Source organism: Dysidea avara, chromosome 14, assembly GCF_963678975.1.
Source record: "Dysidea avara chromosome 14, odDysAvar1.4, whole genome shotgun sequence".
Taxonomy (NCBI): Eukaryota; Metazoa; Porifera; class Demospongiae; order Dictyoceratida; family Dysideidae; genus Dysidea; species Dysidea avara.
The window spans coordinates 6,911,640-6,927,671 of NC_089285.1; the positions used below are offsets into that span (position 1 = coordinate 6,911,640).

Sequence of the window (16,032 nt, forward strand, 5' to 3'; positions counted from 1 at the left end):
TTATTAAAACTGAGTGGTATCGCCTAGTTTTGTAGAGATGCCTGCCAGTGGAACCTCAACTGTTATTATTGTCATACTGTGTTGTTGTTTATCCTGTTGTCAAGGTATCTGGTAGCTATTAAATTGTGATGTATGCATGCATAGAAAGAAAATATTTGAGAAAGATATCACTATTAGACTGATATTTATAGAGTAATACTTGGTTGAAAAAATTTTCTTTAGCAGTATAAGCCTTACAATATTCAGTGTACACATAGAGGATCAGCTGTAGAACACATGCTAGTCCCAAAGTGTCACATGTTTCAGTGTTTTGGGAGAGCAGGAATGTTTCATTACCACTCTGCATCCACTTGACATTGCATGTGCTAGAGAAATTGATTGACTATGGCAAATCTTACTCTTCAAGTTAAGCTCTGCAGTGTGTGTATATATCTGCTGGTCCAAAAGATATTTGGATCAATATGGCTACATGCACTGGTATTGTCCGAAACTAATATCAGATTCTTGATGAAGCTACAAATTAGCAAGAAACTTATCAGCTAAAAGTACACGTGGCTACAGAGAATGTAAGCATCCCCATATCTATGGTGAACTATTTGCATTGCTCAACAATTTTTTAACATAGGCATAAAAATAATTTCTTTAACTGGCAAAGCAGCTACTTAATACAATGAATAATTTCAGTATTTGGTATATTATTGGTGTTATACGAAAGTGATATGTGAATTATACTGATTTCAATTTATGTGTTGCAAGAATCATACATTTGTTGTTTTTATAGAATCAACACCAGATATTCGTTTGGTGGATGGTGATGGTTCATACAGAGGTAGACTAGAGATCAGACACACTGGAGAAGGAGGACCAGAATGGAGGACTGTTTGTAATAATAATTTCAATAATGCTGCAGCAAGTGTTGTGTGTCGTCAGTTGGGGTATACAGGAGCATATCGTGTGCAGTCATTTAAAAGTGGTCCAGCTGGTGGTGTTATCTGGCTAGAAAATGTTCAGTGTAATGGAAATGAGGCATCAATAATGGACTGTAAACATGATGGATGGGGAAATACCAGTTGCACCCATCATGATGATGATGTGCATGGGGATTATTTGTACAGGTGATTAATTTTGTAAATATAAACCTTTTATATATAACAAGAACAGAAAGTACACATGTTAGCAGAGATTACAAATGCACCACTGTAACATGTAATATAACAACAGGTAAGTGTGAAGCCATGTAAGGTTGGTATCACATGCCAGTCTCCATGCACTTTTGAAAAGATTATGCTCAACGCCTTGAACCTTATTTTGCAATTCCGCGAAAGATAACAAACTGCTCACCTTCAAACTATACTTGCATCGATGCAGGGGGATGCCTTAAAGCCCAGGGTGATTGTAATGCTGAATTCTGAGCAGTGCTAGATGGCGATTTACCTTTAAAAGGGCCATATTTTCATCGTAATCTAACATCAATCGTCCTCCAATCAAAAAACACATGGAAAAATCGAAATCAGCATATACGGTTTGCCCAGAACCACTTTCTTCGTCCTCATCAACAGCAGATTCACGCGGAAACGCTCGGAAACTTCGGCTATCACAGGTGCCACATTCTTCCAATTAGAATTACGTACGCAATTATTTGTATGTGCTCCCTATGGGAATTTTTATTTATCAAACTTTGATTTGCTGTATTTCAATAAATACCACATGGATTTTAATCCAGTAAAGTGCATTACAAAGTACGAAGCATTGGCTACCATTTACTGGAACGGCAGTTTGTGAAACGTTTATTGAAAGTGTATAATTTAAGTAGCAAAAATATGTGTGAAAAATTGGTAGGTTGGAAATCGCTACTAAGAATAGAACTAGGTCTTGGCATTTTGTAGCTATATATCAACTAAGGAGTACAGATAAGTAAGTTTAGCGAAGGTAGATCATTCTAGGGTGATTGGTTGTGTGCTCACTCGTACCATTTTATGCTCGCCCAGCTGTTGTTTAGCTATCCATCGCTGTGGCGTGCCATGCAGAGCTGTTGCAAGGTGTAAATAAAGTATGATTGCTATAGAGCATGTAACTATTTGTACAATCTGCAAAAGATATATTTTGTTATTCCGCAATTCCGTTATTCCATATTTCGCGTTTTACTAATTCCCTTCTCAGACTGGGTCACATATATGTCTGGTCACGTGCCCCAACTATCAATTATGAAGCAAAAATGGAGGTAGCCATTACACTTCATGTTCAGATATGCTTTTCCATTACACAGTGTTGTAAACAAAGAACAGCATGAGAAGCATCTCAACTATCAATCATATTGCTATGGAAATACTGGCGATAAGCTTACACAGGCACAGTTAAGCCGTATCATGCTATATAGTGTGAATTGACACCTTGAATTGTCAGCAAAGAAAACTGGACCACAAAGACAAAGGCAAGCCCATGATGCATGTATTGTATGTCTGCAGATGGCAAAATCAAGTGCGTATGTCAAGTTATACTTGGCTGTCAGTCAGTCAGTCAGTCAGTCAGTCAGTCAGTCAGTCAGTCAGTCAGTCAGTCAGTCAGTCAGTCAGTCAGCATAAAATTCTATTGAATAGAAAATTTTTAAAATGCTATAGAACGAGTTTGGGGTTAGTCTGAAAACATTTTTGACCTTGACTGTGCCTAACCAATGCTGCTAAGCTCTGATGAAGGAACATTGAGACTGGTTTTAGGGTGATACTTTGAACTGGAAAGCTCCTGCACGATCCCTAATATATATATAGTACTATCGCACTGTATAATACATCGAAAATGACAACAGTAATCACTGCTTGAAGGTTCTTAGTTTACTAATTTGTTAAGCTGCTTTACTGTAGTTGTGCTGATAGTAAAATGTCAGTAACTGAAAGTATATGGAACATAATTGTTTTACTAAGTTTTAAACTCTCAGTAAAACATCAGTGAATGCAGTTTTACTGAAAAACTACTAAAATACCAAACAATTAACTGTTCCATATACTGGGGATATACCACCCTAGTAAACCAAGAAACTTCAAGCAGTGAATAGTGCTGATGATTGTTAGGCTCATATCTTTGAATTAACTGTATTATATTTTAATACATATACGTATATGTATGTAGATACATAGCAGTGATGTTTTTATATGTAGCTACACCCTACATATCAATGTTAATAATTCACTTTGTTTCATGCAATAACTATCTGCCAAATTAGGTTTCTTATCACTTTAGAGGCTATCAATGCATTCTATATGGGTGTGAGAACATAGAAATAGTGTTTGTTGCTAATAAGAGGCTGACATATGCAAACTGCTAATTGACTAACATGTAGGTATCTGTATAAATGTAAGCATTGATTTTCACTGATCTCCATGCTCTCAGCTTTCTAATAATAGTTATGTAGACCGATAAATTTTGAGCAAAGTTATCTTTGACATAATTAACTGTGTCATGCATGCCACCAACTGGTGCAAAAGTACTCTTGGATCTAGTCAGGGTGAAATCATAGTTGCCAATTGCTAATTTTCAAAGTTACCTTTTAAAGGAGCATGTTTTATGCAAACTACAATTTTTCTTTCAAACCTAGTATTAGCTAATCTCCTGAAATTTATGCCTAACATAAGCACACTAGCTAGGATTTTCACAAAAGTGACTGCTACATTAGAAATACGGACTCAAAGTTGACTGCTTTATTGGAATATGTGACTGCTCTATTAGAGTAACTCAATATTTTGTGCTGTTTTTAGGCTTGAACTGTTTCAGTGAAATACAAACTCATACTTTGCACCAGTTATACATAGATCTCATCCATTTAATCTGGAATATTCCTCAATTCTTTTTGCTAAAAATTATTCCTGAGTTATTGCAGCATATTGCATGCTCTTCTATTCTGTTTGTAAAAAATTCTAATTATTCATGATTAACTATCACCTCTAATGAATAGGGATGTGAAAAATGTCACCAGAGAATCTGTTGAGTTCATTAATGAACTTTTATTTTAAATTAAAATTGATATACCAGGAATTTTACTTTATTACTACCGTTTTGAAATTTTAAAATGCTGACCTTGCAGAAATATGTGCAAATGTAAACATTGATTTTCAGATTCCTCATGTTCTAAGCTTTCCAAAAATGTATAGGTTTGCTAATCCCCATAAAATTTGAACAAAAGTACATAGTGAACCTGACTATTTGTCCAAAGGAACAACTAGATTAATATCAGAAGGTAAGACAAAATTCTGGGGAAACTTGTGGATGCGTCCTTGTCAGCAACTAAGACAGTTGCAAATAGAAAGGTTTTTTCCTTCTTAACTGAATTATTATCTGCTACAGACTCTCTCCCAATTCGTGGAGAATACAAATTGTGGATCTATAGGAATTACATCATTTCATTATTGAGATTTCGCTTATGTGTGGACGCCATCACCAATCACACAATCAAAAAACTTGAATCTACAGTTACACGTTACCTTAAGAAGTGGTTACAGCTCCCAAGGAATGCCACTAGGGTGATTTTGTATTACCCTGGTATTTGCTGCCCTAGTGTTTCCCATGTATCTAGGGAAGCAAAGCTTAGTTTGCTTTCATCTGTTTCTGATTCCAGACTGCAGGAACTGGGCTTGCATCTCCATCTTGGCAATGTTCTTCTACAGTTCCAGTCACAAGACTATTCCATCCTGTCTGCTGTACGAAGTCATCTCTCTTCCATGCCATTGGCTCGGTCCTTATATAAAACAGCCAAAGCTCAGTTAGCCAAGACAGTTACTTCAGATTGTGAAACTCACCTTAATCATCTCAGTGTACAATGTAAATTTCTAGATTGGAGACTTCTTGCAGAACATGGAACAAGTTCTTAAGTGGGTTTCACCCTGGACAGCTTTCCTTTTTGTTGAGGGCTTCCTTTGACACACTGCCCACTGCAGTCAACTTACGTCGTTGGCACATACAGAGTAGGGCTGGGAGGTATAATTTTACTATCACGATATATCATGGGAGAAATATCACGATATTACTAATTATCACGATATTTTTCATAATTTTATTTTGACAGATGCTCTACTATGAAACCACATCTGCCTACACAAGTGACATAACCTGCAGCAACATGAATGGATATCGTTGTGCAAAATTACATATGCATGGCATGTACATACCATTCAAATATTGAGCTATATATGTGACCGGATTTCACAAAACCAGGCTTCCACACACACAAAATCAAACTTACAATTTTACCAGAAATGGATTGCTGGTCTAATACACTATCATATTTCACACTGTACTTCCTTCAGCACTGACAAGTCTGGTTTCTGTAGCAGCTTTCTTCCGACCCTATCAAAGCCACGAGTGTGAGATTGGCACCATTAAACGGCCATGGCTTTGTGATAATGGTGTGTAGTGAGCTGGGACTTCACAGAGAGCTCGCCAATAGTGTTCTCAGTCAATTTGGAGTAATTTGAGGGCCATGGAGGGCCATGGAGAGCCCAAATTTGGCCTTTGGATTCCAATCGTCTTCTTACTCCATTTTATACCCGTATATTAAGACCACCGTCCACCCCCACCCTCCCACCCTATTACTACCCCCACTCTCCCACCCTATTACTACCATCTGTGATATTATTACCCGCTCGAAAAAAGCTGCTCAAAACAGGGCAAATTTTGGGTATCAGAAATGTATACACCCACTCAGTGATAGCTAGTGAACAGATGAACAATTGGTGCAAATTTTGTTTGCACAGCTGTAGGCACTGGGAAGTTATTACACAATGATTCCTTAAAATCGCCATATCTCCTAACAAAGCTTTGTGCGTCGAAGCCTTGTTTTGTCAAATTCAGTCACATATGGAGATATAGACATCAGGTGTAGACCTACAATTAAGTGTAGTGAGGATGTGTCTTGTACACCTAAGTGCTTCACATAAATTCAGGAGTTCTGTAGATTCCCATGCATGACTAAAAAGCCTACTAACTATAGCAATAGAAGCTCATACTGAGTTTTGAATCACCCATGCACATTTATATCCATGTAGAATTATTATTTCCTCAATAAAACTCCAAATAATAAAAATTCCTTTAGGGCGCATAAACTTAATTATTAGTTTCTCATCCTCCTGTACTCAAAATAGCAGTGCGGGAGGGCGGATTTCTATTTTATTTTTACTAACTGTTGGTACATGTTACCAACAGACCTTTGGTGTGTTTACACCATAAAGCAATAATAATAATAACTAGATAGCTGAATTAGCTAGCTAAAATGACTAAAAATGCAATTTTCTTAGACAGCTCTAATAAAGTACCAACTATAAGAGGTGCTAATTGGCTTCCCTTAGCCACTCAGTAGTGATGCAAAAATCCTTGATGAGGTAAGAAAAACGGCGATGCGGGCGAGGATGAGAAACTAATAATTAAGTTTATGTGGCCTTAATAGCTACTTTCATATTCGCATGAATGCTCTATTAGAGTTACTTGACTGCTCTATTAGAGTATATAGGTGACTGCTCTATTAGAGTATCTCGATCTTTAATACCCAGGATCTACAATCTGGACCTTTCCTGGATCCTTCCCTTCAGTCCTGGAGCTAAAACAGTAGCAGTGTGACGTCCTGCCATGTTTACAGTGGTTAGCTAATACGGATATTATTGAAGAACATCGAGGTAATCAGGATAACGCGATAATATCGTTTCCACTGAAGAATTTTTAACGATACTGGTATCGTTTCATCAGAATATCGCGGTTTCACGATATAACCTAGATACCGCCCACCCCTAATACAGAGTAATTCCAAATGTACCTTGTATGACTCGATCCGGCCAACTACAGCCCATAATCTAGGTGGCTGCCCAGTGGCACTATCTCAACAGAGGTACACTTATCGTCACAATCAAGTTTTGCATATTTTAGTCTCCGAGTTGACAACCCTTTTTGCTGATCACCAGGATGTCAGGGTGTATGCTGACTTAAACGGATTTCGCTTTAATGAATCGCCACAGGAAATCATTCCTTCAACAGTATTGATCACAATTTATCCTCATTCTCTATAATTCCCATTCTTCTTTGATGGGTATTATTGAATTAACGCCTGCCCTCTTGACTCATGACAGCACCTTGAGTCTGCTCACTGTCGAAAGCAACAAAAGCCTGAATGTTTGCAGCTGCTTGCAGAGTTGGACCATTTGAATATCGCTAATTATTACAGTACTGTGGAAGTTAGTGTCTTGGGTCACTACCTTCCTGATTCAGTCAATGCACTTAAAGATGTAGTTTTTTCATGGATCAAGATTTATTATTTTCAAAAGCCAGTGTTTGAGCTGTTATGAATGAAATGGCTGGGGCATCAATTTCTGCATCTTATAGAGGATCTTTTTTGGGAGGAACTGTAAAGAATGGACTATCGACCCAGACTGATTGAACTAGATTTTGCAGTTGCCTTATAGGGCTTTTTCTTGTTGTATGTATGTATGTATATGTATGTATGCATGTAGTTACACTTTTCTTTCCTTGCCATGCCCACAACTGACTACTGTGTAGATCAGATCTGTGGTCGCATGTTAGTCTGAGGATTCACATAATTGTCTCTTTTCTGTTGTACACATTCATCATAATCATGATGGTCTTCTCTCTCAAGCCAAAACTATTGAAAATAGCTGAACATTTTCGTTTTTACAAGAGAAACCAACAACAAGGTGAACATGTCACAGATTATGTGGCAGAGCTGAGAAGATTGGCAGTCAATTGTGAATTTGGGAACTTCCTTGATGAAGCCCTCTGTGACTGCTTGTGTGTGGCATCCGTGATGAAGCCACTCAGCACAGACTTCTAGCCGAAGCTGACCTGAACTTCACAAAGATCCTGGCACAGTCTATGGAGAGAGCACAGAAGGACTCCAGAGACATTCAGTCCCCATGTGGTAACAATGTCACACTTCCAAGAGAAGGCACCTACTCTGTGGTACCAAAGAAGCAATGCTACAGATGTTTGGGAACAGGTCATGCACCTACAGATTGCCATTTCAAATCAGCAAAATGTAATAAATGCGAGGGGTCACCAACTCACGAAAAAGAGCTACGGATTTCAAAATCTTGAACAAATTTCTCAAGATTTTACGGATTTCAAAAGATTTTACAAAATTGAACGAGAGCTGCAAAATCTGATTTTAAATTACAGGTTTGTGTAGAGTGATAAGTTCTGAAATCACCAAAAAATAGTGGGAGAAAGAAACAGAAGTTTAGCAGGCATGCAGGAGCTAAGCCTCACGAAATTGAGAGCAATTGCGAAGCCATATAAATCCAGGAGTAAAGTCTAGGCATAACTATTAAATGAAACCCTACAAAACCCAGGAGCAACTGTCAAAGCTCTATCTGGTGTGAAACCCATCAAAACCAGGAGCATCTGTATACTTAAGTTGCTTTTGTAGTTGGTGTGTTGCTAAGTTTATGAAAGTTTGTGCTGCTAAGTTTGTAGTTTGCTAAGTAAATCCGAAGCGGAGTGGAACATCGGATTTCATTCTTACGCTTGTGCAGGAGCAGTTTGCATGGATTCTCCTGGTTTTGTATGGCTTCTTTCCCACAGATCCAGGTTTTGTTTGGCTTCCACAACTCGCTTAATACAAACTCGAAGCGGAGTGGAACATCGGATTTCATTCTTACGTTTATGCAGCAGTTTGCATGGATTCTCCTGGTTTTGTATGGCTTCTCTCCCACAGCTTCTGGTTTTGTTTGGCTTCCACAACTCGCGTAATACAAATCCGAAACGGAGCGGAACATCAGATTTTATTCTTACTTTTGAACAGTTTGCATGGATTCCCCTGGTTTGTGTGGCTTCTTTCCCACAACTTCTGGTTTTGTTTGGCTTCCACAACTCGCTTAATACAATCCGAAACGGAGCGGAACATCGGATTTCATTCTTAGGCCCCTATTCGGTGATTATTAGTTTCTCATCCAGCCTTTCTAATTATTATGATGCGGGCGGGAGGGTATTACCATTATGCCATTAATTTAGGGTCCGCAACGTGAAATTTCGACCTCCGAGAATCAACTACCAAACCACCCACAAATGCTAGGCTTGGTACCACTTAGAAAATGCCAGATTGGCGTTATTTTTCATTAACGTCTTGTCGTGCAAATCGGCGAATATGCTTACAAATTACGAGATTTTTTGCTATATCTTTAAGAAAATGTATTTTCAAGCTACAATACGCACTCTCAACCTTTCTTATTAACTGTACTCTAAACTAAAGCCATCAGTGGCCGCATTGTCTGGAGCAATTTCCAGCCGCAGCATTGCGAAAATGAAATTTCGGACTCGAAAAAAGTTTTGATGCCACTGGAGCACACAGTAGCGATGCCAAAGTAACCCTCCCAGGTAAAACTGGTCTGGCATGGGTCCAACTACTACCACACCAAATATCATCGAATTCCAAAATTGTTTGCCATCTGGCTGAGCTCGACGGCTGTCAAAAATTCGTCAAAAATGCCAATTTTATTCACTGACAGGAACTTTTACTAGCCAGATGTACTAGTTTACTTCTCAAAAGCTAGCAAGACCCATAGCTAGTAGCTTTCATTCATAGGATTGGTCTGGCAGCTCTTCTAGCGACCTCAAAATTCGCCAAATGCCGATATCCACGAATTTTTCCGATATCGATTAATTTACAACCCGTTCAAGAAATCTTGTACAGCAAACGTGATGCTTTGCCTCTATAAAGTCATGCTGCATCCTTGTTTAGTTATATTCGTCCTTAGAGTGGCAATGGCGGTGTCACAGTGATATATGTTTCCCCGGGTAACGTGTTTCCCGCACACATATCCCTAGGGATTCGTGTTTCCCCGCACACATATCACTAGGGATCCGTGTTTCCCACCAAAAGCTGTCAGTGATATGTGTTTCCCGTAGCGATTTTTTGTTATATTTCACCGCACACACATATCCCTAGGGATTCGTGTTTCCCCGCACATATATCGCCAGGGATGCGTGTTTCCCACTCAGATATAACCATCGTGCAGTAACTCCAAGGTCTATATGGCTAGTTGCAAACAGTACGCGATCCAACCATTCAGTAGATATATTGCTATCTAGTTAATAGACACCCATGCATATTGCATGTATTTAGCTATAGTTAGCTAACTAGCTATATAGCTACTATATAAGCTAATACAATAATTATACTAGCTAGCTATACTAATAATCAGAACTATAGTATAAACTTTGTTGCTCTTGTCTGGACCTGCTCAATAAGTGTGATGTCCTTGACAGGGGCGGATATAGGATTTATAAAAGGGGGGACTAACTCAAGGTACTAATCTCTTGGGTAGAGGTGTGCAAAGCATGCTGGAACTAGGGGGTCTGGGGGCATGCCCCCCCAGGAAATGAAAAATAGATGCTAAAATACTGCAATTTGGAGACATTCCCACATAAAATTCATAATATTTTCTGCCTGTAGATTATATATACTGCCTTTAGATTATAGCTATGGCTCTCTGAAGTATTTTGCTAATGGAAAAGTTTGGGTAGGTACAGACAACCAAGTACATGATGCACCCCTCCCACAATTGCACAACACTGAATAGGTGCATGTTAGAATAATGTTGAAAGTGGAAAATTTTGAAATTTGAACAATACAAGATTGAATCTGCAGCATTTTCAATGGAAATTGTGTACCTGAATTAAGTATTGCCTCACATATTAACTACACAAGTGGATGAATCGGAAGCCCTTTAAACAGACAAATGCACTTCATTGTATGTATATAGGTGCAGGAAGATTTGGAAAAATTTCATAACAGAACCAACTACATGTTTCCAGTGAATGTTCTATTAGAGTAGTTAGCTGACTGCTCTATTAGAGTATCTCGATCTTGTACACTTCCAATGCTGATCCAGGTCCTTGTCGCATAAAGTTTAGTATAAATCCACTGATAATACCTTGGAAAGATGATTATAAGGTGGTTTTATGAGTATTTGTATTATTAGTGATCATATAATTATGCTAAGACAAAATTTCATTATAATTTTCAGCATATTGATCAAGTAAAGCCTAAATATGAAGGGGGGGCTAAGGAAATATACCAAGTTCTCTTGGCTGTCACTGTTTGATGCTTGCTAAAGCTGCGATGGAGCAGTCCTAGCATTCTGTAGGTCTTAGGGATTATGTTTTTGTAGTGTTGATCCCAAGATAGGTCTGATGATATTATAATACCGAGATTTTTATGTGAACTATTTGTTAAAACCTGTGTGTCAGCTATTTTGTAATTATAGTGATGACTTTTGCATTAATATAGGTGGACACTCTTTTTTGGATTAAAGAACATATTATATCTCGTACTCCACAAAGTTGCTGAGTCTAAATCATTTTGAAACAGTGAAATATCTAACAGTATTATAAATCTTGGTGTTGTCAATGAATAGTAAAGTTTTACTGATGGTAACACAAGATGGTAAATCATTCATGTAAATAATGAAGTGTATAGGGGTCCCAAAATACTCCCTTGGGGAACCCCAGATAGAACCGGCAAGGGGGTAGATAATGACTGACTGCATGCCAAAGCTGTAGCTACATTGATTAGTTATACATAGCTGCAACCACATGATTTACTCTATATAGCTAGAGATAGTATTTTATTGTATACATGTACTTGTAGCTACTGTTTTATTAAACTGATGCTATAGCTACATAGCCAAATCACAACACAGTTTAGCAGTTATAGTTGAATACCAGTGAATGGCTTGATTTCCTCCATCAACAAGTATACTTATAGTATTTATCTAGTTGTATAGGTATGGCTAGCTATGATTATTAAAAGTGCATGCGCGCCTATGCTAACACTACGTGCGTTGCACATGACTTTATAAAGGGGAAACATATTACCCGGGGAAACACATATCACTGTGACTTGTAGGTCGCTAGCGAGTTAGTGATATGTGTGCGGGGAAACACGGATCCCTAGGGATATGTGTGCGGGAAACACGTTCCCCGGGGAAACATATATCACTGTGACAGCGGCTCTCTTATCGAGGCATAAATCCATCGAAATTCCCATCTCACCATTTGTCATCAGTTTTAGGACGTTTTACATTAGTCAAACATGCTTGTTTTCCTCTCTACATCTTTACTGGACGTTTCAATCACCTTCGTCTGTGTAGACACCTTTCTTCAGTCTCTTGAAAATGTCAGAGCACGCCAATTGGGCGCAACCATCTACATCACTTACTGCTTATTTTGTTTCATTGATTCCACGAAAATCCAGCAGAAATATTACATAACCCAACTGCATGGAGTTAGTCTAGTTCTAAATATCCACCTTCGGAACTCTACACGAATGGAAATTCGATTGTGGTTTTTGATAATCGGCATTTGCATTTCGGTAATCATTTGTATAACGAACATGTAGAGTTTTTTTAGAGTACAATATTTAGAGTTAGACTAACTCTATTTGCGCTCTATTACATTTCTGCTGGTTTTCCTGTCATTCTTGCGTGGAGCCAATGAAACAAAATAAGCATTAACTGGTATTGATGGTTGCGCTCAATTGGCGTGCTCTGACGTTTTCAAGGGACTGAAGAAAGCTGCCTAGACAGACGAAGGTGATATTGAATGGTCCAGCAAGGATGTAGAGAGGTAAACCAGCATGTTTGACTTGTAAAACTTCCGAAAGCTGATGACAAATGGTGAGATGGGCATTTCGATGGATTTTGGCCTCAATAAGAGAGCTGCCAGTGCCACCCTATGGACGAATATAACTAAACAAGGATGCAGCATGACTTTAGAGAGAAAAAGCATCACGTTTGCTGTGCAAGATTTCTTTAACGGGTTGTAAAGTGGTCGATATCGGAAGAAATTATGGATATGGACATTTGGCGGAATTTGAGGCCGCTAGAAGAGCTGCCAGACCAACCCTATGAATGAAAGCTACTGGCTGTGGGTATAGCAAGCTTTTGAGAAGTAAACTAGCACATCTGGCTAGTAAAAGTTCCCGTCAGTGAATAAAATCGACATTTTTGATGAATTTTTGACTGCCGTCGAGCTCAGCCAGATGGCAAACAATTTTGGAATTCGATGATATTTGGTGTGGTAGTAGTTGGACCCATGCCAGACCAGTTTGACTTGGGAGGATTACTTTGGCATCGCTACTGTGTGCTCCAGTGGCATCGAAACTTTTTTCGAGTCCGAAATTTCATTTTCGCGATGTTGCGGCTGGAAATTGCTCCTGACAATGCGGCCACTGATGGTTTTAGTTTAGAGTACAGTTAATAAGAAAGGTTGAGAGTGCGTATCGTAGCTTTAAAAGATATTTCCTTGAAGATATAGCAAAAAATCTCGTAATTTGTAAGCATATTCGCCGATTTGCACGACAAGACGTTAATGAAAAATAACTCCAATCTGGCATTTTCTAAGTGGTACCTAGCCTAGCATTTGTGGGTGGTTTTGTAGTTGATTTTCGGAGGTCGAAATTTCACGTTGCGGACCCTACCATTATTTTATAATATTAACACACTGATGTACAGACCTTGTCCAAATTGTCTTTCTTACTACAAACATTTCCTTCACCAGCTGATTCTACTTTTCGTGATCGCCAACTGTTTCTCGACAGTCAACTGAAAGCCTGCTTTGATGAAGTCGATAGAGCACGATTGCAACTGGCACTGCAGCAATTTGCTAAGGAAAACAACAGTTCTCCTGGTGATATATAGCGCATTGTAATGTTCATCAACAAAAATTATAACAGTTTGGTATCACGTGTTCTTCTGAGCATGCGCAGAGTAAATAATGGCTTACCATGCGGGAGCTTAAGAAGGATGCGGGCGGTGGATGAGAAACTAATAATCACCAAATAGGGGCCTTACTTTTGAACAGTTTGCATGGATTCTCTCCTGGTTTGTGCGGCTTCTTTCCCACAGCTCCTGGTTTTGTGCGGATTCCACAACTTTGATTATACAAATCTGAAGCGGAGCGGAACATCGGATTTCATTCTTACTTTTTGTTCAGGAGCAGTTAAGTGTAAGCTACGGTACCAGAACGAGTATAGAATCAGAATCACGATAACAACATAAGATTTCGTATTTCAGGCAGGATTTCACTGAAGGTGTACGAGATTTCGAAGCAGTTGGTGACCCCTCGAATAAATGTCACTGATAAGACAGGCCATATCGCTAAAGCATGTCAGACGAGAATCCACCAAACAAATCAAGCAGCCACCAAAACCATTAAGTCAGAAAAGTCATAGTCAGAAGACAAAAGCTCCAACAAACTGTCAAAGAAAGTCCTTCATCCCAGTCTGAACCTGCTGACATAGTACATGTTGACACAGCATCACCTCACATTCCAAAGAGTTACAAAGTTTTGACAACAATTAACAACATTCCAGTTACCATGGAACTAGACACAGGGGCAGGAATTACCATTGTTAGTGAGAAAACATGGGCTGATAAACTAAATAAACCAGAACTCCAAAACTGTGAACTGGCATTACAGAGTTACCCAAATAGATCCCTGACAGTACTGGATTCCTGCATGGTTGAAGTCTCCATACATGGACAGACTAGACAGTTGCCATTAGTAGTGGTTGAAGGTGATGGAATTTCACTTCTAGGACGGAACTGGTTAGAATCAATCAGATTGGATTGGACAGAAGTAGCAAACATTATATAGATTTATGTTAATGTAATAATTATATTCATAGTTAATTTTTGTTCATTGCATCTAATTTATGTATGTATATGTATGTAATTGAATGAGTGTACAGGCTTCTAAGCCTCAACCCAAATCACATCATAATCATAATCATAATTAACAACATCTCAAAACCTACCTATCAGATAAAACTTGACAAATTACTTGATGAATATGAAGAAATACTTCGCGAAGAGTTGGGTCACTGCAAGCTCCAGACAAAGCTCCATGTCAAACCTGAAGCATCTCCAAAATTTTATTGACCAAGGCCTATACCACTGGCAATGAAAGAAAAGATAGAAGAAGAACTCAGTAGATTGACAAATTCTGGAGTCATTACCCAAGTAGAGACCTCAGAATGGGCTACACCTACAGTTTCAGTGAAAAAGCCAAATGGTTCAGTACGACTTTGTGGAGATTACGTTGAAGCTAAATCACGGGTACTGTCACACAAGGGTGGAGGAAGTAGTTGATATGAGGAGGGGCTGGGCTGACCCAGACTTAATGAAATGATCTACATTGTCTTTGGTTTGGTAAGGTGAGACCAAAAAAAGAAAAAGGTCACAACCAGCTGACTATAGCTGATAAACACATAAAATCCTTACATAGTTCGCTACACACTGCTCTAAGACTGTGACTGCTTTGTTAGAGTGACTGCTCTATTAGAGTATCTCGATCTTTTACCACGATTTTCAGCCCTACTCCAAGGATAATTTCGGCATGATATCATTCTTAGGGGGGGCTAAGGACCCAGAGGGGGCTTCAACCCCCTAGCCCCCCCTTTCCGCCGCCTATGCTGTCACAAGAGCCTACAAAAGCAGCCGAAGCAGAAAGAACAGATTCGCATAAACCTAACCCACCTAAGCGAAAAGGCAGAGTGGCTTGGCACCGAGACTCCGAGAGTGATCGGAATGACTACACTGCATGATACGACTAAGACAAGTAGTCTACCACCAAATAATTAGCTCAGCTACGTACGAAAATTCCCCCATCTACGAACAGTGGTGTAGCCAAGGGGGGCAAGGGGAGGCATTTGCCCCCCCCGTCACTAAGTGATGTTTTTTTAAACTTCCGTCACAAGCTTTCCAGTAACTGACACGCATCCCAAATTATTGTTTGTGCGCTACTACGCGAGTGCACACAACATTCAACTCGTTTGTGAATGGTGATAATAATGTTCTATACCATATGCGTATTTTGTACCGTACGCGTATGGTATGTACCATACGCGTACGGTACGATTTTCCGTACCATACGCGTACGGTATAGACATACGCGTATGGTACGTACCATATGCGTATTATGCATTTTCTCAGTATCTTCTAGCCTTGCCATCACCTAGCTACAATGGGCTGTCTTTACAAG

The 16,032-nt window shown here is 39.1% G+C and overlaps 1 protein-coding gene across 1 annotated transcript; it reads left to right on the plus strand.

Moving 5' to 3' along the window:
• Positions 1 to 2: 2 nt before the first annotated feature.
• On the plus strand, positions 3 to 11,456 carry LOC136244370 (CD5 antigen-like). Its single transcript, XM_066035939.1, has 3 exons — positions 3 to 104; positions 782 to 1,115; positions 11,279 to 11,456. Exons 1-3 carry the CDS (start codon positions 38 to 40, stop codon positions 11,352 to 11,354), a joined length of 477 nt encoding a protein of 158 aa, XP_065892011.1. The 5' UTR covers positions 3 to 37; the 3' UTR covers positions 11,355 to 11,456.
• Positions 11,457 to 16,032: the final 4,576 nt, after the last annotated feature.

Coding starts and splice junctions, on each gene's coding strand:
- LOC136244370 (XM_066035939.1), top strand. CDS start 38: ATGCCTGCCAGTGGAACCTCAACTGTTATTATTGTCATACTGTGTTGT. Junction 105..781: donor TTGTTTATCCTGTTGTCAAG/GTATCTGGTAGC, acceptor TTGTTTTTATAG/AATCAACACCAGATATTCGT. Junction 1,116..11,278: donor CATGGGGATTATTTGTACAG/GTGATTAATTTT, acceptor GCATTAATATAG/GTGGACACTCTTTTTTGGAT.